This window comes from Akebia trifoliata, chromosome 7, assembly GCF_017979445.1.
Source record: "Akebia trifoliata isolate Shusen 1 chromosome 7, ASM1797944v1, whole genome shotgun sequence".
Taxonomy (NCBI): domain Eukaryota; kingdom Viridiplantae; phylum Streptophyta; class Magnoliopsida; order Ranunculales; family Lardizabalaceae; genus Akebia; species Akebia trifoliata.
Window position 1 is genome coordinate 1,180,198 of NC_141381.1, and position 25,490 is coordinate 1,205,687.

The 25,490-nt window shown below is 34.4% G+C and overlaps 2 protein-coding genes and 1 long non-coding RNA gene across 4 annotated transcripts; 2 read left to right on the forward strand and 1 right to left on the reverse strand.

Moving 5' to 3' along the window:
- Positions 1-4,558: 4,558 nt before the first annotated feature.
- On the forward strand, positions 4,559-6,505 carry LOC147397877 (2-methylpropanoate--CoA ligase CCL4-like). The gene has a single exon (XM_086446951.1). The coding sequence runs from the start codon at positions 4,635-4,637 to the stop codon at positions 6,294-6,296; it is 1,662 nt and encodes a 553-aa protein (XP_086303077.1). The 5' UTR covers positions 4,559-4,634; the 3' UTR covers positions 6,297-6,505.
- A 5,098-nt stretch (positions 6,506-11,603) lies between these two features.
- LOC147397878 (putative metal-nicotianamine transporter YSL7) lies at positions 11,604-16,151 on the reverse strand. The gene is made up of 6 exons (XM_086446952.1): positions 15,658-16,151; positions 14,362-14,525; positions 14,091-14,188; positions 13,858-13,992; positions 13,014-13,206; positions 11,604-12,899 (listed from the first exon to the last, which is right to left on the reverse strand). Exons 1-6 carry the CDS (start codon positions 16,052-16,054, stop codon positions 11,769-11,771), a joined length of 2,118 nt encoding a protein of 705 aa, XP_086303078.1. The 5' UTR covers positions 16,055-16,151; the 3' UTR covers positions 11,604-11,768.
- Positions 16,152-21,734: 5,583 nt separating this feature from the next.
- Positions 21,735-24,059, forward strand: LOC147397879 (uncharacterized). 2 transcript variants are annotated; one of them, XR_015180150.1, is made up of 3 exons: positions 21,735-22,602; positions 22,693-22,783; positions 23,624-24,059. It is a non-coding gene; the product is annotated as an uncharacterized LOC147397879 (long non-coding RNA). The 2 variants fall into 2 exon arrangements; XR_015180149.1 differs by having other exon boundaries at positions 21,770-22,569; positions 23,624-24,052.
- Positions 24,060-25,490: the final 1,431 nt, after the last annotated feature.

Consider the following 25,490-nt stretch of genomic DNA (forward strand, 5'->3'; position numbering starts at 1 on the left):
GTAACCATCTTTTCAGCTTTTTTATGTACAATCTTTTCAACTTTATCTTGGATCCAAACATTTCCAACTCAGCTTTTAATCGATTGTAGAAAATTTAGATATCTCCATCCCAAATTATATTATATTTTTATTTTTATTTTTTTCAGGAATCCTATATGATTTTTCAATCTTTCAAACTCTTTAATCTCTATTGTAAATTATTAATAATCTATTCAACCCCTAAGACTAACCCTTGGTAGAAAATCCAAGATTTTCTTCTCAATTTTATTTATTTATTTTTTCCAATAGTGTGGGAATCACCTCAAGATTGGATCTCATATCGTGAAAGTGGGTAGGATCCAAAGATGCTTTTGCACTCATATCTCAAGGAAAAGTATCTATGGTTCTCATACACTTTCACGTCAAAGTGTGCAATGTGAGGTCTAATCTTGAGGTTACTTAAACATTTTTTTTTTGTTAGAACATATTAAAAATTCCTCAAAACGTGGAGTGATAGTTCCAAAATCTTAGCTAGCACTTAGGGCGTATTCACATGGTATATGTAGGGTTGGCAATGATCCAAAATACACTCGATGTCTAAATCGATTTGAATCAGTCTGATCTGAAAAAACATAAAAAATTGGATTTTTAGTTCAAATTTGAATTGGAATCTTAGATCCAAAATAATTTCGAATCTTACCCAATCAGTTTCACAAAAAAAAAAAATTGTATTATTAATTTCATATATAAATACATATAGATAAAATATTTTAGTCCTTTTAATTTTCTTTTATATTTGTAATTAAAAAATATATTAAAAAAAAATATTATATGATTTTATATTTTTAAAATTTTGGGAATAATAATCATTTAAAAGTAAGGTATGCGTTCAGATGAGATCAATTTTAGATTAATAATGAAATGAAACAGATCAGATTTGATTCACATATTTATTAATTCTTTCTGATCGGATATATATTTAAATTTTTTTTGAATCGGTATTAAAATGGTACTGTTGCCGGTCCTAGTCATATGGTACAAAACTTTCTCATCAAACTCATAAAGTTGCACATTAAATGAAAAACTCTTTCAACAAACCAAAATGATTAGAGAACATGAAGTATGGAACACGTGATTCATGATGGGGCACGAGGGGACATGGATAACCTATGAAAATATGCTTAATGTCCTATCTTTCAAATTTACCAATGTACCCAAAGTCTCTATGTGCTAAACTCCACCAATATTTCCATTGAAAGGCACTTTCCTTGGCATCCCAAAACACGATCTTATGCCACAATGATGTAGAGGACAAAATTTTAAGAACTTTTGAAGAAAAAAATTCTTTTTCACCACTGAATTCTAATTTTAAATTTGAGAATTTGATTATCGTCTAGTTTTAACACCTTGGATTAAGATCATTTTTATTTTTAATATGAGTTTTTCATTTTTTTTGCTTAATTATTATGTTTATGAATATAAATAAAGGTATTTTACAAGAAATGAAAAGAAAATGTATACAAGTTTTTATTTATTTTTTAATTAATATGTATCAGTTGACTAAATTGGACCAAGGTCTAGGGTCTGATCAATTTGACAAATATTTGATGATTATTGATCCAATAAGTCGTTCAATTTTTAAAACATTGGCCTAAACATTATTAGATCTTAAACATTTTCTTGTGATCTAACCTACTTGTCTAGAGCACCTTTCCATGAAACAAGATATTGGGACTGAATTGATAATAATCAAAATTATAAAAATTGATCTTTAGTATCCTTGACCTTTGACTGTCAAGTCCTCAGTCTCAGGTCTTGTTTATAATTGAGGGTTGGAAGTTGGAACAGTGGAGAGAGCTTGGACAAGTGAGATGATGATAAAGAGTCCGACTAGCCTTACTAAAATCAGCTCAATCTAAAATTTCTAACACATCAAAAATAGTTTAGAATTATGGATCGTTGATTTTTTACTGTTAATTTGTAAACTACTTTTTCGAATAGAAAAAGTGTCTTTTAGATATATTTATTATTTTTCTATTTTTACAAAATTATCTTCCAAAACATAAAAAAGTGTTTTTTTGCAAGTCAATTGTTTAAAGGATAAGCCAAAGACGATGGTCCTACCATGTTTGATATTTTTTTTACTTTTATTTTTATGTCCAAAAGAATTGGACTATATATATAGATGAGCCATGATAAATTGATGTGGCAAAACATACGTAGTCTGTACACGATTGGCATGGCAAGGGCATAAACTCATAGATCTTTTTCGTCGAGATACACAAGGAAAAGATCAACGGTTCTGTACCAATGCCATGCCATCTGCATATAGATCGCGAATGTTTTATTGTGTCGAATTATCATTAGTATATATATAAGGTCATGTTCAAGGGCCAATTATTTGGCCAACGTGTTTTGTCCAAGATGAGTTGATTTTTGGTGAGAATGATTTTGTATATAGAAGAATAGTAGACCATCCATTTTTTGTAAATCACTTTTGATGGGGGTTAAAAATTTTGGATTTGGATGATTTTTGGTGAGGATGATCTCCTTACCATACATATCATTCTCACCAAAAATTAGTTCATTCTAAAATTTTTAACCCATGTAGGACAAAATACGTTGGCCTTTGAACACGACATATAGGAGATGTATGGTTTAAAGTAACGAATTAGTGGGATTCATTCTTTTTAACCTAATTTAATACACCCATGTGCATGAATCAAGCTTCATGCATTCACTTTTGTAAGGATGATCTCCTCACCATACGTATTATTTTCACCAAAAATTAATTCATTCCAAAACTTTTAACCCATGTAAGACAAAACATATTGACCCCTTGAACACGACCTATAAGAGATGTATGGTTTAAAGTAACGAATCAGTGGGGTTCATTCTTTTTAACCTAATTTAATACACCCATGTGCATGAGTCAAGATGAAGGTAAAATATTTTTACACAAGAGATTCAAATGACTGATTTTGATTAGAAAACTCAAGGATTTTTGCCTATATGTTGAAGGTTTGGACATTAATTCATTTTTATTAGTCGGTTTGGATAAAATGAGGTCAAGGGGAGCATTTCTTCAAATTGAAAACACAAGGGATATCTCAAAAATTCTTCAAAACTTAGAGGGGGTATGCATGTATCTCAAAATCCCTAGGGAGAAAAAAAAAAAAAAAAAACTTTAAATAATTTAATGGTTTGCCAACAACAACCTCGATCAATAATAGACTACTTTTAGCTTACTTTAATAACCACCTCTCTTTGTCTAATCAACTCTCATCTCCACAGTTATAGAAAGAGTCTGGCGTGACCTGAGACACCTTGCCTTGGTGGCATGTATATCTGTAGATGTGTTTTACTCTATTTCGAATAAAGGCACCTACGGATAGGTGGGCATCACCACGTCAAGATGTCCCCAATGAGATCACTCCAACATTAATCTTTTATAAATTAGAGAGAGAAACTTAGAAATGTAAAATATCATATTGATCATCGACTTTTGATCGATTATATTGACTCAAATTAAAAAGACCAAAACATCTTTATCACATGGGATTGGTTCTAGATTATTCAGTTAATAATTTATTTATAAAATTTTATTTAAAGCATATGAAATTTATTTAGATTTTGAAATTCAAATTAAGTTTGGTCCCATTTGAACCACCCAATCTGACAAGAGTTTGATCCAATGTTATTAGATCAATTTTGGATCAAATTTGATCTATATTGTATCGATCTATAAGATTTGATCCGCACTTGATCCATCAAAGTCATATAGGGAAGATTAGGATTTAGAAGCACCTCGAACACTAAGACCCTCACTTGTCCAAGTCTTACGTAGTCTTTCAATCAATTAAAAATTCAGATTTAAAAAAGAAAATAAAAAATCTCTTTTTAAACTTGAACCAAAGTGTTGAAAATGAATGGTGATCAAGCTCTCAAATTTAAATTAAGATTCAACAGTGATTTTTTATTTATTTATTATTTATTATTTTTAAATAAATTTTCTCAAAACTCATAAAATTTTATCTTGTATAACCCTATAACATTAGATCATGTTTTTTAAATAAGGAAAGTATTTCTTTCTTTTAAAATCTTTAGCTGAAATCTGTATCTTTTAAAAAATTAAATTTTTATAATACTCTTAATTCTTTTAATTAAATATTTATTATGTTATTTTATTTTTTATTTTTTTGATATAATAGATATTGAATTAAAAGAATTAAGAATATTATAGATATTTAATCATTTATGATAATAAATCCCACTCTAAGTATAAATAATAATTTTTTTAAAATTAAAAATAGAAAAGATAGCTATGCGAGAAAATCTCTCTTTGAATTTTGTAATTTTCCATCACAATAAGTATCCGAGCTTATCCACTCTTCCAACTAGATAGGAATTCTACCGTGGACTGAAAGATAGTCAAAGGTCAAGGATACAACTCAATTTTTTATTCCGAAAGAAGGGGGCATCTAAAATAAATTATTTAAATAATTTACTGATTATTGATTAATCGGCAACGTAGATTGACTTCTATATACTAACCCCCATAGGCTATAGGTCTCTATCTTCATCCTTTTAGATCCACTTATTTAGAGAGAGAGAGAGAGAGAGAGAGGGAGAGACTGAGAGAGTCCTCAATCTTCATGGATCTCCTAAAGCCCAAACCAGCAAACTCTGCCCCTCTAACCCCTTTAGGGTTTCTCGAACGATCTGCTACTGTTTACGGTGACTGCATCTCCATCGTCTACAACACAATTACTTACACGTGGTCACAAACTCACCGTCGATGTCTTCAACTCGCCTCCTCACTCGCATCCATCGGCATCACACGTGGCCAAGTTATCTCTGTTGTGGCTCCAAACATCCCTGCTATGTACGAACTCCACTTCGCAATCCCTATGTGTGGGGCCATACTAAATACCATCAACATCCGTCTTGATGCACGTACGATCTCCGTCCTCCTGCGTCACAGCGAATCAAAGCTCATCTTCGTCGATTACGCTTCTCGATCACTCATTCTCGAAGCCATCTCTATGTTCCCACCCGAAATAAAACCCCCTCTTCTCATCTACATCACAGAGTCTGATATCGAAACCCAATCATCAACCGTTAATCTTGATTTTGATCAAGATCAAACTTACGAGGGATTGATCAAGAAAGGTGATGCTGGATTCAAGTGGGTCCGACCACAAAGTGAGTGGGATCCAATGATTCTGAACTACACTTCTGGTACTACTTCATCTCCTAAAGGTGTAGTTCACTCTCATCGTGGGCTTTTCATCGTGACCCTTGACTCTCTGATTGACTGGTCCATACCAAAGCAGCCTATTTACTTGTGGACCCTACCAATGTTCCACGCTAATGGTTGGAGCTTTCCGTGGGGCATAGCCGCAGTTGGTGGGACCAACATCTGTCTCCGTAAATTCGATGCTGCAACGATCTACGGAGACTTACGGAAGCACCGAATCACTCACATGTGCGGAGCTCCAGTTGTACTCAATATGCTCGCAAACGCACCGGACCGCAAACCGCTTCCGAACCCGGTCCATATATTAACAGCCGGGTCTCCACCCCCTGCTTCCATTTTGTTCCAAACTGAGTCACTCGGTTTTATAGTGAGTCACGGATACGGTTTGACCGAGACAGCGGGTTTAATTGTATCCTGTGCGTGGAAATCCAAGTGGAACTCGTTCCCAGCGAGTGAGCGAGCGAGATTGAAGTCGAGGCAAGGGGTTAGAACCATTGGTATGGCTGAGGTCGACGTAGTGGATGCTGAGTCAGGATTGAGTGTGAAACGGGATGGATCGTCACTCGGTGAGGTGGTTTTACGTGGCGGGTCTATCATGTTGGGTTATTTAAAAGATCCGATCGGAACCAATAAGTGTATGAGAGAAAACGGGTGGTTTTATACGGGTGATGTGGGTGTGATGCATCCCGATGGGTATCTCGAGGTGAAAGATCGATCAAAAGATGTGATCATAAGTGGTGGTGAGAATTTGAGTAGTGTTGAGGTGGAATCGGTTTTGTACACTCACCCTGCGATTTATGAAGCGGCCGTTGTGGCTCGGCCAGATGAGTTCTGGGGTGAGACACCGTGCGCTTTTCTAAGTTTGAAGTCCGATTTAAAAAGACCAACCGAGTCAGAGATCGTTCAATTTTGTCGAGATCGATTGCCTCATTATATGGTGCCGAAGACGATTGTGTTTACGGAAGAGCTTCCGAAGACTTCGACTGGGAAGATTCAGAAGTTTGTGCTTAGGGACATGGCTAAGGGTTTGGGTGCATCTGGACTCAGTCGGATGTAGAAATTTATCGTTTCGGGACATTGGTGTGCACGTAACCATAGATGCTTCTTACTCGTATCTCGATGTAAATCATCTGTGGTTTGCGTCAGCATTGTTTCAAACGATGTCAATTTAAATGTTACTTCAGCATTTCTTAATAATAATAAAATTTATAATGTAGTCTCTCATGGGTAATGAAACACAATTTGTGTGGTCTTTCTTTATTATTATTATTATTATTATTATTTTTATAATTGTGGATGGTGTTAAATGACTTGGACGCTACGTTATCTTATGATGACACTTGGCAACATCCCATTGGTATTCAACAAGTGACAGGGCATCGTTGCCCTAGAGCATGCCGAGGATGTTCCAACACATAGGCCACGTGGGTATTAGGCTGTGACAAATGACATGTCGTTTAATGAGAAAGACACTAAATCTAAAGACCTTATTCAACTCGTATCTCAAGAAAAATACATTTATGGGCATGCGAGCGCAATCAAGATATCCCCCCTCCCATTGAGGTCACTCTAGGTCAACTTGACTTTAAGAGCTACATGAAATGTGAAATTGATGTCTTTGGGCATCGTAAAATTGCATAATTTTTTTTTTTTTTTTAACGTAAGATTATAGTTGGGATTTGTTATTAATTATTACTATAGAATTAAACTTAAAAACTGGTTAACTTAGTCATAAAGAGTCGTGCCAAAGTGAGTATTTTATAAATATATAAAGAGTCGTGCGAGAGTAACATTTTTAGGGACATCAGCTAATGTGGACACGTACTAGAGTCGTGGTAGAGTAACATTTTCTAGGACATCGGTTGATGTGTACACGTGTTAGAGTCGTGGCAGAGTAATATTTTCGAAGACATCGGCTGATGTGGACACGTTCTAGAACCATAAATGCTTTTCATCAAGATATAAGTGAGATCTCGATGAAAGCATCTATGGTTATGTGCACATCAATATTCCCTTATGATGTTACTTCAGCATTATTCATATATAAATTAGACATATTAACATCGATGATTTAATTGAAAATCCCACTTGACATGAAAAATGGAGGATTATACCTCAAAACATTTCAGGGTGCACCTATTTTGTTTTTTGGTACATTAATTTCTTGGTCATCTATTAATAAAAAAAGGAGCCATTGTTTTCATGGATTATTTTATTATTGACTTTTGAAACACCAATCCTAATTGACCAAATTCAAAATGATTTCAAATCGATATTTATCTTCACATATGCTTTGAGAAGAAAAAAATATAAAAAGGAAATTATTTAGGCTTTTTTCTCAAATAGACATAAAATCAATATTATCTAAATGATTTTTGTTTCTTGGATCTTTTAATGAGGGGATCGGCTTGGAACAAGTTGCAATTTGGTTTTGGGTTAAGAAAATGGAGAGAATTGGTCAAATTTGGTTTGATTATCAATTCAAGGATTGTATAAAATTGAAATGAGAACCGAACCTCTATATAATAAATAAATAAATCTATTTATTTATTATGAATTATTTTAAGAGTTAGGACATAGATTAATGATTTTTTTAAGGATAGATTTATATGAAAAATATGATTTGTTATATGAATTATGAAATTTCATTTTTTTTCATTAAAAATATATTGCTTCCAAGAAACTTTATAAGATTTTGGCAACTTATAAAATCCAACCGAACCAAACCGACATTAGTTCAGTTTGGTTCTGATTTAGTAGAATTGACATATGTTTGTTCAGTTCTAATTTTCCCTTAAATTGAACCAAGTTGCACCCTTATTTCTAATAGGTTAATCCCTTTTGTACTTTGATTAGGCATTGGAGAGCTCGATTTGGATTCAAATGTGATTTTCGTAGGTTGTATTGATTGGATCTCCTTAATTTGATTTTAGGGACGTGGTCAAGATATGGTAATTTTGAGTTGGATTTTATTGTTTTAAGGTTTACAACTCGACTTGAGAAATATGTAAAAACTATATAATGTTATTTTCGTAGAGGTCGATTTTGTGAGAAATCAACCTCGGTCACGATTCTATCATTCAAAACAATAAAAGAACAGGAAAAAATAGAGAACAAAAAAAAAAAAAAGATTTTTTGTATGGTTCGGTAAACATACCTATGTCCACGGGCTCGAGAAACTGTTCTATTGTACTCATAATTTGTTACATAACTCCACTCCTTGGTCTCCCCCTTTCCTCCTCTCATTTCCTTCCTTTTCCCCTCTCTTCCGTTTTTCCTTCCTCCCCTTTACAATGGACTTACCTCTTTAAATAGAAAAATCTTAATTTTAATTACATTAAAAATATTTTTTTATCATTATCAAATAGAATAATTATTTATTAGGGAAGAATCCTCTCGAATTTGGATTATTCCCTAATTACATAAAGTTCAATTCAAATTTTGACATGTATGTACCTCGAGATATGTGTTGATTGTACGAATGAATGGTCCAGATGATAGCCAATTTTTGTCCCTCTGCAATTTTCATGCGATAATGAAACACAATTTGTATGGTGTATTTTTGTTTTTTTAATGTCAAATGTGGAATTGACTTGAGGAAGTTTGAAATTGACTTGTTCTAGTTTAGCTCAAATTACTTGATGTTCAATAGTGATTGCGAGGTCTCTTTTATTTTTTATTTTGTATTTTTCATCGTACATGAAATTTAGGTGAGTATTCTTAAGTAAGAATATTTGCTTTTGAAGAGTAGTTTTTATTGACTTGCCAAATGAGAATTCATAATTTTGTTCACATAACATTGTATATGACTTTTGCAATTTACTATTATCGTAGTTGAATTTAATTATTGAAAGCAACCCTAAGTTTGGAGTGAATGAGTTTTATAAATCGAGAAATTACATATATACATATAGGGTGGCGTTCGGAGGACCTAAAGAGAGCCAAACAGTGTGCCAAACATTTTTTCAATCTATGGGTTAGAAGTTTCAAAATGGGCTGATTTTTTGTGAGGGTGATCTCTATGATGAGAATATCATCCTTACAAAAAATCTGCCTATTTTGAAACTTTTAACCCCATCAAAAGTATTTTACAAAAATTGGACAGTCCACGAATTTTCAACTTATAAACTAGGGTTAGAAGTTTTGGAATGAGCTGATTTTTGGTAAGGATGATTTCTTTATCATAGAGATCATCCTCACAAAAAAATCAGTTCATTCAGAAACTTCTAAATCTTATTTTGAAAAATGTTTGGCTCTCTTTAGGGCCTCTGAACGCTTCTCATATATATATAAGAGGGATCGCCTAGTTGCACACCATTAGTTATTGGTTGCACTCTAACAATAAAAAATACTTTTATTTTTTAAACCTTGATTTTAACCTACTAATTGCACTTCATTATGATAATCTTATGAATTAGAGATTTATTCATCTTCTAATGATTTCTTCTATGTTTGTGTTCTATTTTTCTTGTGATTGATTTTTCTTCATTATCTCTTGGAATTCTATGATCACTAATCAATCCGAAGTGTCGACATGGATTCCAACAAGTTTCCTAGGCCTCACAATGACTTTAATTAAAATTGTCAAAATTAGTCGTTCCTTGGTTTATCAATTTAGATACACGATGATTACAAGTGATTTGTTCCATTTGTGACAATTGTTACCCATTAATAAAAAAAGATGATGTCATTGATTTTGTGAATTATTTGTTCATCCATCTTAGAAACCTCAACCATGTCATGGTGCACTTATTTTGTTTTTGTTCCATTAGTGACAATTGTTACCCATTAATAAAAAAGAAAATGCCATTATTTTGGTGGATGATTTAATCGTCCATCTCGGAAACAATAATCCTAATTGGTCAAATTCAAATTGATTTGATTTGATTTTTTTTGGAACCAAGGTATCAGGATCTCTTAGGAGAACTTGACTAATCCTTAAGGCATGTGCAATCCCTTCTCTCACATATGATTTCAAAACTCATTTGAGATCAAAACATATCGTCCAAGTTAACTCAGTATCATGGTTGAACGATACAAACGCACAAATCACTTTTTTGACTGAGATTTAATACCTCATGTTCAATTTTTTTATTTTTTGAACGAGACATTTCAAACGTGTCGGAAAACTCGTCCGAGACGATTCGTTATCGGACCTAGATGAGACAAGACATGAAACTGAATTTTAAAACCATGCTCTCACATGCACTTGGTAATTTTTGAGACAAATCCTTAGGACGACCTGAACATTTGAATTCAAGTCCTTCAATTTTAGCCATCTCACCAACTCTTACATGGTTCATTTCAAATCTATATATTCTTAACTTCTTTCTTTTTCTTTTCATGTTCCAACCCATAGACCTGACTAGCATGGGCGAGCCAACTGGCCTCTCAGAGCACCATAGCTTGCCCAAAATAATTCTTTCTTGTTTAAATCTATCTTTTATGGGTTGAAAAAATTGCATTTATTTAGGTCTTTTTTCTAGAATATATCATCTTAATGATTTTGGTTGCCAAGGTCTTGGCTTGAGTCAATCCTCTTTGTACCTTAGCTAAACATGGGGGGAGCTCGGTTTGGACTCATGTTTGATCTTCTTAAGTTCGGTTTTAAGGGCTTGATTGGATACGATGATTCTGAGTTGGACTCATTTTTTTGAGCGAGTTTGACTGAAGTCACCACCTAATTTTACAGTCTAGATCCACCCGTTTCATTAAATTGAGTCATTAGTGTCCATTAGTTACACTAACATAACTTAGGGTTGATCTAATAGGTTAGATGTTCGGTCTAGAGTTAATTGATTGGTTAAAATATGTAAAATAATAATAATAAATTGTTGGGTACACAGATCCCTCGGGATACACTTTTTACGGGGAAATGCAATCATGTATCACAAATCAAAAACAAATATTGTGCATGTTTGATATTATATTGTTGGAAGTAGGGATGTACAGTCGGGTAAACCCAAACTGGACCGAACCAAATTTTCAGATTCAGTCTGGGTTCAAGTTCCAAAGGTCTAAACCGAACCAGACCAAATAATTTGTTTTAGATATTTTTAAGGTTCGGATAGAACCGAAATTTCAAATATTTGATTCAAATAACTTCATACAAAATGGGTTTTAGGGTAGTCGAACCAGAACCGATATCACCTGATTAGATCCGATCCAGGTCTAATATGGAACTGAACCACAGATATCAAGAACCCATTCAATGTAAAGAGGGGACAACAAATTAATTCCCCAAGCAACCATAAACCAATGACACAGTGATCACCAACTTGGCCAAATAATCTGGTTGATTCAACAAGTTTACACCAGACAAGTCATACTAATGAGAGTAACTCAACAAATTTTAAAACCATGATTTATAATTCTAAACAAATTTATTTCCAGATTTTCCATTAAAATCAAAGTTCCAACTTAAAAAGTCATAAAAGAGAGATTTTACATAGAAACTAACATCAAAGCTATTTACACAAAGAAATCATTAAGGGATACTTCTAAGTAGATATATGTGAAGGAACAGCTTTCAACCTTCTAAGAACCCATCAACCTTGTTATTGACAACCCTTGACAAGAACTTCATGCAAATGGGAGGCTTCACATTAGCCAAAGACAGTAAAGCTGCAGGCAACCCCCACAATGAATCACCACAAATCATCCCAGAAGCCATCGCGGGCACGAATGCGTCAGCCTTCGCCTTATTCTTCTTCTCCCACAAGAACCTAATCAAACTTCCAACACACATATCTATCGTAAAATATCCACCTAAGTAGAATGGGATCGCCATCGCCATTGCACTTGGGACGAACTTGTAAGCCTTGATCTTAAAATACACTAATGTCTCCCGTATTATGTTGAGAAGGATTGCGATAATGAAGAAGGTGATGGCGAGACGAAGACAATTCTTGGGAAGGGCAGATGTACCTTCTGTTCCGATGAGGGCTATACCACGATATAGAAGACCATATGGTGCGGGGTACGTGCTATCGGACTGACCTAAATTTGGGTAAGACTTGTAAAAGAACCAAAAGACCAAAGGTGATATGATGCACCCCATAAATGTCCCAAATATTTGACTAACAAACATCGATCTAGGTGACGCTAGGGTTAAATAACCCGTCTTGAAATCTTGCATGAGATCAGATGCAGTCGAGACAATGCTCATCATGACACCACAAGCGGCGAGACCTGCAATCACACCTCCATGATTGATTCCAACCCAAGAACCAAACACGAAGATAGCAATCTTTCCATAACTCGAAGCTAGAGACCAATCACTGAGACCGCACCCATAAGAGTTACAAAATGCTAAGACAGGCGCGATTAAGTAGATTACTAGTATTTGGTACCATTTCAATTGTTTGAAGATTAAAGGAACGACAAAGATTGAGATCAATGACAATATAACGTAACCGATTGATGCATATGTCAATGGAATTTGGTCTTTTAAGAAGAATTGAGTACGGCGTTGATCATCGTAGCTCATTGAATTGGCGCTGGAAGATGAAAGTTCACCATCGACAGGGTTAATAGAGGACGAATCTTTGTTCGAGGCGTTCCTCGATTTAGCTTTGATCAAGCTATATATGGTTTTCACTAGCACTAGAACAAAATGGAAGAGACCGTCTCCGAGGATCATGGCAATGGCAATAAATACCTATTAAATACAAATTAAAAATTAAAGTGATTACAAATTAAATAAATTGATCAAATAGTTACATCAAATTAAAAAATTAAAAAAGTGATTAAACAATAAAAATTTATTAGATACCTTGTACCCTTGAAGACCATGAAGGCTGCTGGTACCATTATATTTTGCATCATACCAACTACCACTCTTCTTCTCGATAAGTGGCCACATTATACCCCATGAAACGACAGATCCAAGAAGCATAGATAAATTTATCAAGTAAGGGCAGATCATCCCAACACCAACATAAGTCGATGAGAAATCAAAGAAGAACCTGTATATGTATACAAAATCACAATCCAAAATATATTAGATCTAGACTAAAACAATTATGTTATTTCGAGTCTAGAACCAATCCGTTCGTTCATCTAAAAAATTCAAATTCAAATTCAAGCCCATTAAATTTAATAAAAGTATCTGATAACTTGTCAAATTGGATATTTTTTGGCACCCAAATCCTTGATTCAGACCGTAGTTATTGGATTGGATTTCAGGTATGATATGATCCTAGACAAACTAAGGGTGTAACTTGGTTCAATTTGTGGCATAATTAGAACCGAACTGAAATGCCCATAGAACCAAACTCATCTAAGGTCGGTTTGGTTCTATTGGTTGCTAATATCCTATAACTCTGCTTGGAAACAAAATATTTTTATTGAAAATAAAACAAATAAATAATGAATATGAAATTTCATATAATAGGTTATTAATTGATCCATAAAAAAATCTTAAAAGGTTGGAAGTCATTATTAGTTCGGTTCCATTCAAGCCTTGGTCCATTTTCTTAACTTAGAACCGAGCCACAACTTGTTCCAAACCGAACCGACCCAATCCAAAACCATCAGTTTGGTTCGGTTCTCAGTTTGAACCAGAGCAAGCATTAGGAGTCATAGAGCAAACATTGGAAAAGAAGAAGAAAATTTACTTGTATTTATAAGCCTCAAGACCAAATGTGGGGAAACTTGCAAAACCACAGTCATCAGAAGCAGTAAAGAACCATTGGAAAAAAGCCCACACAAAGCTAATGGAGAACCACTTGAATAGGTTAGCTACTTGTTTCCTGTAAAAGACCACAAATAAATAAATAAGAATTATTAATTAATTAATTAGTTAAAAACATTAATATTAATTAAATAAAATTTAGGGTCATTAACTTACTTTGCTAGTTTAGCTCCTTTAGGGGTGTGGAAGCTGTTGATAAGGTATGCAGTTGCAGTTCCACTTGGATAGGTCAACTTGTAATCAAGAATCATGATCTGATAAAAAAATAAAAATAAATATAGGTGGTGATGATGATCTTGATTTGAATTAAGGCCCATGGACAAGTCCAATTAGACCCATATGTACAAATGTTATGGGGGTCCTACATTTCTTATTATTATGTAAACGATACCATACAATAAGATGTATTGGAATTTTGAACAATTACCTTTCTCAAAGGTACGATCGAGAAAAGGCCCACGAAACTCACAACCATTAGAAATCCAATCATCCATGGTAAAGAAAGTATCTTCGTGTTGATTGGTGTGTTTCCTTCATCTGCTTGACTAGCCACCTTCTCAGTCATCCCAAGAATGTAGCTTGCATAACCACCTGATCATTTCCCATACACGAGTCAAATATTAGTAAGGCACTTTCCATTTATATGAAAATACCATTAAGATTGGTGTGTTGTGAGTAACAATTGGTGTGCCAATAACAGTCCTCTTTTCTAAATATAAAAAAATAATAAATTTTTTATGATAAAAATAGAAACTCTCCAATACCTCAAAGGGAGGATGAAAAGATCATCTCCGCCAAAAATCAACTCATTCCGAAACTTCTAACCCTAATGTACAAGTTGAAGAATCGTGGACCAAATTTTTTTTGTAAACCACTTTTAATGAGGTTAGAAGTTTCAAAACGGGCTGATTTGAAATCATCTTCACAAAAAATCAGCCTATTATGAAACTTCTGACCAATGTTTTGAAAAATGTTTGGCTCTCTTTAGGGCCTCCGAACGCATATGGGATGCGATCGGAGGCCCCAAAGAGAGCCAAAGATTTTTTAAAAATCAGGTCATTTTGAAATTTCTAATCCTTTTATACAAGTTGAAGAATTGTGGCCTGTCCGATTTTTATAAATCAATTTTGATGAGGTTTTAAGTTTCAGAATGGGCTGATTTTTGGCGAGGATGATCTCCTTCACAAAAAATCAGACCATTCTGAAACCTCTATCCCATACATTGAAAAATGTTTGACACAATATTTAATTCTTTTTAGGATGTCCGAACGCCACCCTATATATATCAAAGTCGAATGTAGACCAAATCCTAGTGAAAATGACGAAAATACTCCCAAAAGCTAGGCCACAGCACAGCAAATCATTCCAACTCATTTCGAGGGACTACATGAGCTGTGTAGCAATCCTACTCCCAATCCCGATCTGATCTTATTTGGGTGCCACGTTCACTTTCTTTTGGGCCCACACAAACAAAAATGTTTGATTCTCATTTTATTTTGACTGTATCCATCGAGAAAAAGAATCCAACGTCCAATAAAGAATAGTTTTCTAAGAGTACGTCACGTATTGCAGTTAATTAATCGGATGTAAGATAACATTCGTACTCCAAGAAATAGATGATTAGATCCTATAATTCCTCGGAAACGAACTTGGATGAATACCCAAAATTTCCCACACGAAGAATGTAAAATCTGTAAAAGAAAGAGTTTGTAGAAAGACGTACTACTAAAAGCGATTCCAGAAGAAGCAACAACGCAAGTCTGGATGACGGTATTCTCTTGTCTCGTAAAGGGTGCACCCGACTTACCAAACCAACTTGTCGTCCAAAGTTTCACAAAAAAAAACCCTAAAAGACCAGCAGCAACGTTGAGCGAGGGAATGATACCTGTCGTGAGATTAAGCTTCATCACGATGAAGCTAAAGATCAATCCAAGAACCAAACTCACAAACATAGATCTCACGGTGATCTGTCCTCCCCATGAAGGAACCTCCTTCGTTTCGAAGATCTCTTCTATCGATAACTCTTCTTCTTGTCCTCCTTGTTTCTTGCCGTACTCCATTTCCTCTACATTTTCTTCTTCTTCTTCTCCGCCTCCTTCTCTTCTTCTCGTTATCGCCATTGTCGCAAACTCAACAATCGATCGAATCAAAATCGGTTTTTCGATCTCAAATTCGATAGAGATTCAAGTAAATATGAGAGGTTTTTTTTATAATAGATGAGAAAAAGAGACGTAACGGAGAAAGATTAGGGTTTGATTTACAGAGAGATACAGAGAGAGAGAGAGCTGTGATTGTGGGAGATTTCTATATACGGAGAATTTGTCTTGGACTCGTTAAATAGAGAAGATATTAATGCGCTTCTTGGAGTAACTTAACTTATGTGGATTACAAACTTTTTACGGTCTAGATTGAGAACAGTAATGAAAGTACCACGTGGATAAATTTTATGGCGTTCTTGGGAGATAGTAGTGTTTTAGTTATTATGCAACGAGTACTACAGAATATTTTGTTCGATGTTTTGGTTCCTAAAAAAGATACGTAAATTGAGGGAAAGTATGGTTGGCACGAGAGTTGGAAAAGTTAATAGGAGATGGAATTTATAGTGTACTACAGGTTTATTGAAGTATCTTGTTTACAATTTCGCTTTTGATGACACGTGGCATTTGGCACATTTTTTTTAGTGGAAGAACGTTGTAAAAGTCAACTGAAGATTCTATAGGTTGAATGGATGGATTTAATTTCTTTTGTCATCATTTAGGGCTAGGGGTGCAGCTTGGTCCGATTTGAACTTAATCAAACCGATAACTTTGGGTTGATTTGGTTTGATTTGGAATAAGTTGGGGTTCGATTCTGGGTTTAGAAAATGAAGAACCGATTAATTTGATTTGGTTCCGATTCAAGCCTTTTATAAAATCAAACCAAACTGAGAACTGAACCTTATTTAACAAATAAATAAGTTTATTCAGTTCTTATGAATTATTTTAGGAGTTAAGATATAGATTAATGATGTCATTAGGAATGAATTAATGATTTCTTATGAATAACTTAATGATTTATTATATAATTTTAGTTATTTATTTGATTAAGAATATGTCGTTTCCAACTAAGTTTTTAGGATATTGGCAACCCATGGAACCGAACCAAACCGACCTTAATTTGGCTTGGGTTGGTTCCGTTCTGATTCTTACTTAGTGGAATCGACCTAGGTTGCTTCGGTTCCGATTTAACCACAAACTGAACCGAGTTGCAGCCCTACTTAGGGCTATTAAAGAATCAGGTCGGGTCTCGGTGTTTGGATCGGACCTTTTTGGATTGGGACATTGTTGATCCATAATTGAGTTAACTTGGGTTGTACCTTGGACCAGGTCTAACCTTCATTGGGCCTAAGTCGATTAAGCCCAATCCTGGCCCTAATAGATTAGTATTGATTTTTGAGTTTTTAAAAAATATAAATTTATGCACCTTTAAAATTTTTTTAGAGTCCTACTTTTTATCAAAATAGGTATTCAATCTCCAATACATACATACACATAATCTAATGTGGGCTGGGTTAGTCTCTAGCCCGGTCTAGATTTAATCGGCTTAACTCGTCTCTTCCTTCAGGGGGCTAAAGATCAAGGCCCTAACCCGTATTATTTTGGGCTGACAATGTTTCTAATCTATGGGCTTTACAAAGTCCATTTTAAAGAATACCTAGTGGAATGAACAGAAAACAGGATGGACAAAAGGCTTAATCTCCAGGTGTATGGCTGTCAATGGATCGGATCGGGTTGACCTGGGACCAGTCCAACAAGTATTGGATCTGATCCCGAATTGAATCTAACTAGAATGGTATATATTAGATCTTTGTCCTATTGGGTAATTTATCAAAATTCAAAATTTAATCCAACCCGATCCAAATGGGAACATTGTTCAAACCCAATTCCTTGATCCGAATTCAAAGTTTTAGGATGGATTATATTTTGGGTCTGATTAGATCAATAAACAGCCCTACCCCTCTACCAGATTGCTTAGGTTATGCCACGTGTACAGCTCAAGTTCAAGATGAATGGAGTTCAATTTAGTTAGGGTGAATTACTGCCCAAAGAATATTAGAAAACATTTATTGTAATTTAGCTTGAAAATGAAAATTAAATTTTAAATTTCAAAAATTAACTATAAATGGAAAAAAAATGCCTTTGGGATTATATTTACATATATATATATAACATAGTTTTAAAATTTTGAGGCCCATGTGGATATAGGAGTCAGAAGTACTTAGAACATATATACTTCCAGAAGTACATTTTAAAATACTGTTTGGAGTAGGTGGATACCTATTGTGCGTTTGAATGCATGTTCTAAAAAAGTATTGTCAGAAGTACTTTTGATAGAGTTTTGTGTTTGAAAATTATTATGAATTCTGTTAAAATGACTAGAATACCCTTATAAGTATGATTTACTATTTTTAACATTATAACATAACAAATTATACTCCAAAAGAAATAAAAGTTATTGTTTTTATTCATAAAAACTTATATAAACACCCAACAATTATAAACAAATGGAAGATATTGTGAGCAAATATATACAACTACTAAAAATATGAAATTTTCACTACATCAATGGATAGTAAATTTGTGTATAATTGTTCACATCAATCTTGCAATAAGTACTTTTAGCTATGGTTGGAACCCTCATGGAAAAATCATCGAGTGAAAAATTTAGATAGTTATAAATCCAAATTCAAAGGCTACACTAAAAGGCTACCACCACATCAATGAATAGTAATATAATATTACTCAATTACATTTTTGAGAGTATGCTTGTAATTTTTAAAACTTTTGAGGGGCATACTTGTCCCAAATGCTACACCAAAAAGTCACCACCACATTAATGGATGGTAATATAATATTATTCTAATTGCCTTTTTGAGGGTAGGTTTGTAATTTTCAAAATTTATGAGGGGCATACTTGTCCCAATCTTGTCATTTTGACATTGTTTGGTGGTTCCGCATAAGAGTAGTTTAGATAAGTAACAACATCAGTACTCCGTGAAAAAGCACCTAAATGACTCCAAAGTTAAGTAGTTCTCTCTGAGAGTTATTTATCCAAACACCCTTAAAGTGTTTATAACTCTTCGCAAGAGTCAGAAGCACTTAGAAAAGTCAATCCACATAAGCCCTTGATAACTCGATTTAAATGTCCAACTTTTTTGTGTGGATAACCAAGTACCCTTGAAGACAGTGGATCGGGCCCATAACTGGGCTTTTTCCAAGTCCATAGACCATGGTTTTGTTCAAGGACAAGTCTTGGGGGCCCGCACATCACACTCACTAAGTTAGTGAGAGTGCGCCCCTCGCGGGTGGCCCTTGAGAAATTAATTTTCATATTGGGTATCGAATTCATGACCTACAAGCATTAACAGCTTATCGGACCAAAATAGCCATTGAGACAACCCCTCAGGATTTAAATGTCCAACTAATCGATTCAAGCCTGTGACTCACGAGTTGACTATGATATATATATATATATTAATTGATGTGGATTTGCTTCATCAATACCTACTCTTTTCTCCTTATAACAACAAATATTTAGAAGATTGTTTTAAAATTTTCACTTTGTTTAATATAATTCAAGCATATTTTTGTAATTATGGAAAAAAACTAATGTAATTTACATTAACAATAGTTTAAAAATATAATTTCGATTTCGATTCCTAATATTTTTTATTCTTATACTAGAATATACAGATTCAAACAAAAATAATCAGTTTGGATTTAAATTCGGTTGATTGGGATAGGTGAGTTGTTTCTCTTGCACATGAGTGCTTAATATGGTTAAAATTTTCTATTTTGTAAATTTGATTCTTTGCTTTTGTGAAAATCTCAAACGAAGGAAAGGAAACAAGTTGAGTTATTGTGAAAATTTGATTTCATTATAAATGGAAGGATAGTGTTGTATTGGACACAATTAAGAACCATATAAATAGAAAAATCATGGGACCCATTATCAAATTTGTTTCCCATTTTTTTTTTCTTTTTTAAAAACGAAAAAATTGAAAGTGGGTGGACATTAATATTAGAAAAAATAAAGTTAGAAACAAACACATTTGAAAATTTTAGGAGATGTACTTCTAGATTACGAGTGATATTTTGCTCACAACCTAACAATTGTTTGACATGTAATGCAAATGACGTAAGTAATAGAGATACAATTTTTCTGCCTCTCACAATGTGAAAAAAGCTTAAATTTGACGGCTTTGGACTGTCAAATTTCATAAAATTCGATAGACCAAGAGGTTGAATTGGCGTTGAATTTTTATTTTTTTGATGGGCCAAAACTATCAAATTAATGAAAGATGGAAGAAATTCAACAGCTCTAAGTCGTCAAATCTGAGAACATCAAGAATTTCGACGGTCCTAGACTGTCAAAATTCAATTTCTAAAATTCGTGGGTCTTGACCTGTCAAGTTTTTTGTCAAATTTTATAGTTTTCACATAATGTCTCCTACTCGTACGTCCTTTGTTCATAAATTTTAATTTTAAGATTTCAAATCTTAAAATGGATTGTCGGGCTTACATGGATTACAATACTGGCAATTTAATACCACAGTCTTCCTCATGAATACATTGGGGCATCAGTGTGTTACCTGCTAAACACCCTCTAATATTCAAGTTAGAACTCAAGTTGTAAAAAACAATAGATAAAGATCTTCCTCTCAAGAACTTTTCAAGAAGGTCCCTCAATGTCCTTACGCCCCTCCTTATTTATAGGTTCTCCTCTTTCTTTAATCGTTGATTCTAGTATGTCACCCCCTTTCCTTGTTTGATAGGATTTTGATTTATCACTTTCTAAATCTTTCAGATGGATAAATGAAGAACCCTATAAAACAAGAAGCTATCTCTTTATAGATGACATAGAACTTCGAGTTACTTTCTCAAAATAAACTTCAAATATAATGGGATAACTCCTCGTATTATGCCACTCTAGCCTGCCCTTTCTTACCTACTGAATAATAGATACTCCACTCATTCAGCATAACCATGTGAATGGAGCTACTGAGCTACAAAGGTACCATTGGTCTGGGTCGTGTTGGATGAACTCAATCTTTGAGCCTCTCTTAGATTCGAGCACATGCAATCACCAACATGTCTCTTACCATGTTACTTCATCAAATAGTTAAATAGTTGGTCAATATTATACCATCAAGTTTTATATATGGGTCCCGTTCAACACCCTACGCTTTACCATATACTTTACCCTACGTGTTTTATCCTACATGGGTTAAAAGTTTTGGAATGGACTGATTTTTGGCTTTACCATACACTTTACCCTACTTGTTTTGTCCTACATGGGTTAGAAGTTTTGGAATGGGCTGATTTTTGGTGAGGATAGAGATCATCCTCACCAAAAATTAGCCCATTCCAAAATTTCTAACCCATGTTTACAAGTTGAAAAATCGTGGACCGTTAAATTTTTTTGTAAATTATTTTTGATGGTGTTAGAAGTTTCGGAATGAGCTGATTTTTGGTGATGATGATTTCCTCACCGTAGAGATCATCCTCACCAAAATTCAGCCCATTCCAAAACTTCTAACTCACGTTTTGAAAAATGTTTTATCAAAAAGTTTCCTAGAGAGCGACCTATACATATATATATATATATATATATATATATATATAGGGGACGGTTCGAGGGACGTGCTGAAAACCGATTGAGAAACTGATGTTTGTCATTCGTTGGATTTAGTTAATCCGACAGCTGAAAACGCGTCCCTCGTCAAATCTAATCTAATGACAAAGACTTTATCTATTTTTATAAGACTCCCTCATTTTTTGCTTTATTTAACTAAATCCAATCCAACGAAATTGCAGAATGAAATCTCTCTCTGTTTCCCTCTCACTCGACTGATAACCCTTCGTTTCCTTCGATAAACTTCGCCCGTCGAGCCCTTCAACAGGAAACCCTAAAAATCGAATGGGGATAGCTCTCTCTTCCCTTTCTCTCGATTTGTAGAAGACTCAAGGGACGTCTCTCTCTCTCTCTCTCTCTCTCTCTCTCGTAGAAGAGTTCATCTATTTTTGTGACGTTGTTGTTATTAGGTTCTGAGTTGTTTCCAGATGAATTGTTTGATGGTTGTTTGGAAAATTTTATGCATTTTCAAGTAGAAACTACCATGCACAGTCCATAAGCTTGTATGTTCAGTCAGGGAAGGATTTCATAAGCTTGTAGGTTTAATTGGGATTTTATTTTACATTATTAGATTAGTAGAAGGATGATATGTCTCTTAGTATCAATCAGATGGAGTTTCTTTATTTTGACAGAACAATGAAAAAGTAAATTTATTTTGTTGTATTAAGCTTTTGATCTTTATTTACAAAACCAAGTAGGTTTCAATTTTACCCTGTTAAGGTTCGAGCCACAAATTTCCTCCATATCTTGGTGGTTGTTGTTACTTTTTTAGCATCCACTGCTCAAGTAGGAGAAAAAATCTGGTACGTGTTCATGATATTTCATTTGAAAGATCATCTTCAGGTCTCTTTCAAGATTCTTTAGTTCTTGAACTATGTAATGATCCAACACTTTGGAGGTCCACTCCGTCTTCTTGCTTGACTAAATGACGTTTCTTGCTACAGAACAGAAAATAGACTTGGTAAGCAATCATTGCAACAATATGCTTGAAATGGTTAGTCAATGTATTGGAGGCTAATTTTACATACTACTCTATTAGGAAATTAATTGGAATACTAACGATATTGTTCTTGAAATGTAGCAGCAAATGGCACGGTCACAAGCACATCACCTTATGGTTCCCATGCAGAAGCATTGATTTGGCGCCAACAGCTGTTCAACCGATTTCATCATCTGTAATTCCATTGCAACTAGAACTTCTCTATGTCATTCATGATACATTATTATAAGTATTTATCTGATCACAGAGATGCTTTACAAATTTTTTTTTTGGGTGGTGTCTGTTGCTTCTATCAACAGGACACACTGAGTTTATTAAATGTCTTTAGAAGATGACTTATAGTTTGAGGGTTTTATTTATAATTTTAATGTCTTTTCTTTTGTGATGACTCATAATTTGGTGTTATTGGGAACATTTTCTTTAGATGACCTGCATTTCTCTTTGTTAGTAGTTTGTCTTTATTCCTTTATATGTGAAACCAAAGGGATTAGCAGTAAATTATGGTAGAATTTAACTTTGAATTAATTTTCAATATCAATATTATTAGCCTTTGTGAGCAGAGATCAAGCACTACTTTTATGAATAATGATTTTCTGATGCACCCCCTTTGACATACGTTCTCCTACGCGCTCATCACAGAATAGTAGATCATTTGTCTAAGGATACGCAGAATCATAAATCTTTTTTCTTGTGTATCTCGAAGTAAATGATTTGCGGTTCTATGATGGGTGCGTCAGATTATAACGACTGTTTTTCTTGAGCATGCGGTGAATGCGAGTCTACTATTTGGTAATAGTTTAGACTTTAGATTGTCCAATCCTATTCTATATGTACTTTCTTATAAACTTTCTGAAGTCTGATCCTCTTAAAACACTGCTTAGTTAATTATTCATTTTTAATTTGCAAGGTGATGGGAACTGTCATATTTAGGGGTTATAAGTCAAGGAGGCCTTGAGTACCGAGTCTACACAATATTCTGCTAATCTATTTTTGCATTTTGTGCGTGTGTGTGAAGGTTGAGAAGCATGTGCAGATTCGCAATGATGCAGAACGAAGATATGTGGATTCCATGCTCGAGAGAGGGTGAAGACCTTCTCTGATTTGGGGCCAAGACCTACATGGCACCATTCACGGGTTAATCTCGCAGCATTTTCTTTGGAAATGTCTCCCTCGGGAAGGAAGAAAATGGTTGGTTCGGAACATGGACTCCACAATTGATTCTCTGATTTGGGGCGAGGCTAAAACAAGAAGCCGAATTGGACTGCATGAATCCCTATGGACTCACTAGGTATGATGGGTTCAAAAAAAATTTGAGACGTAAGCACTGGCCTCCCCGACAATCCCAAACCTTCCAAAACAAGGTCACCTTGTTATAGCTTTGATCTGATTATAACATCTCCACTTTGGATTTCAGTAAATTTTTTTTTTGTACCGACTTCATTCTTAATGGTGTTGTAATGGTGCCAGGTAGGAAAAAGGATATTAGCTTGTTTAATCTGTACATTCATGGCTACTAGTTGTTAATTGTCAAATGATTCACCTCCCTTGGAATGGTATACATGTCCACATTAGTGATAAGCATCCTTGGACCTCACCCAACCTACTAACCCTCCATCCAAAGGAATGGTAACTTCATCACTGACCATTGAATTATGTTAAGCAAGTTGCCTCATACACTCTTCAAATACAAGATCCAAAATTAAAATCAATCGGAAATTGAATCTCATACCCTGACTTGTGATCACAAGGAAACTAATTCTAGAATGACCAAACCAAATGGCCCAACTTGCTGGATTTGACTCCAGCCAAATAAAGCTTTACAACTACCCCAGCACTCCAACTATAAATATCGATAAAGAAAACCAAATAATGAACTTCCATCCTATTAGTAAATCATACTCTTAATACAATGGAATTCAAGGAAAACAACAACCCAATTATAGGCATTTGTCATGCAATGCAGAGTAATAGATCTTTCAAATATAAATAATAAGGGAATTGACACAAAAGCATCGAACATTTTGGATATCAAAATATAGTCAACAATCAGAACAAAATGGTATGAGAAACAATCAGATATATTTTCAGCTCTCAAAAATATTTCTTGTGAATATCAAATATAAAAAAAATCCTTTCAATGCATACACTCGCTCTTTTTCAATAACTACAAACAATTATTTTTTAATTTTATGCAAGAAATAATTATATAAACAAAAAAGATTACCACAATTACTCAGTAAAGACCCAAAGAGAAAAAGTAATCAAGTAAAAAAGAAAAAAAGTAACTAATTTCATTGTTTTCCTATGTTGAAAAGCATCAAAACCAAAGAAAATTCAAAATAATTGTCCCAACATTAAGCAAGGTGTCCTTTGCGTCTGTGCACCTAAATACAATAACAATTAAGTCCTCTCATTGTGCTCAATATAACATCAATAACATCAGCAAGAAGCATAATAAGATGAAACTGCAATTGAAGACCCCTAGCAACACCATATATTTTTGGAACATAGTTCTGCGATGGCTTTTGTGGCTTGAGGTGTCCATATGTCATCTTCCAATCCAAGATGACTTTTGTGGCTTGAGGTGACCAATCCATATAGATCAATAAGTTTCAAGTGGTTCAACTCATTTCTGCTGATATACAATCGAGAGAAGGCGATTGAGAGATCGAGAGAGATCGTGAGAGAGAGAGAGAGAGAGAGAGAGAGAGAGAGAGAGAGAGAGAGAGAGAGAGAGAGACGTCCCTTGAGGTGGCCAATCCCTTTGAAGCAGTCAATAGAGAGAAGGCGATCGAGAGAGAGAGAGAGAGAGAGAGAGAGAGAGAGAGAGAGAGAGAGAGAGAGACGTTCCTTGAATCTTCTACAGATCGAGAGAGAGGGAA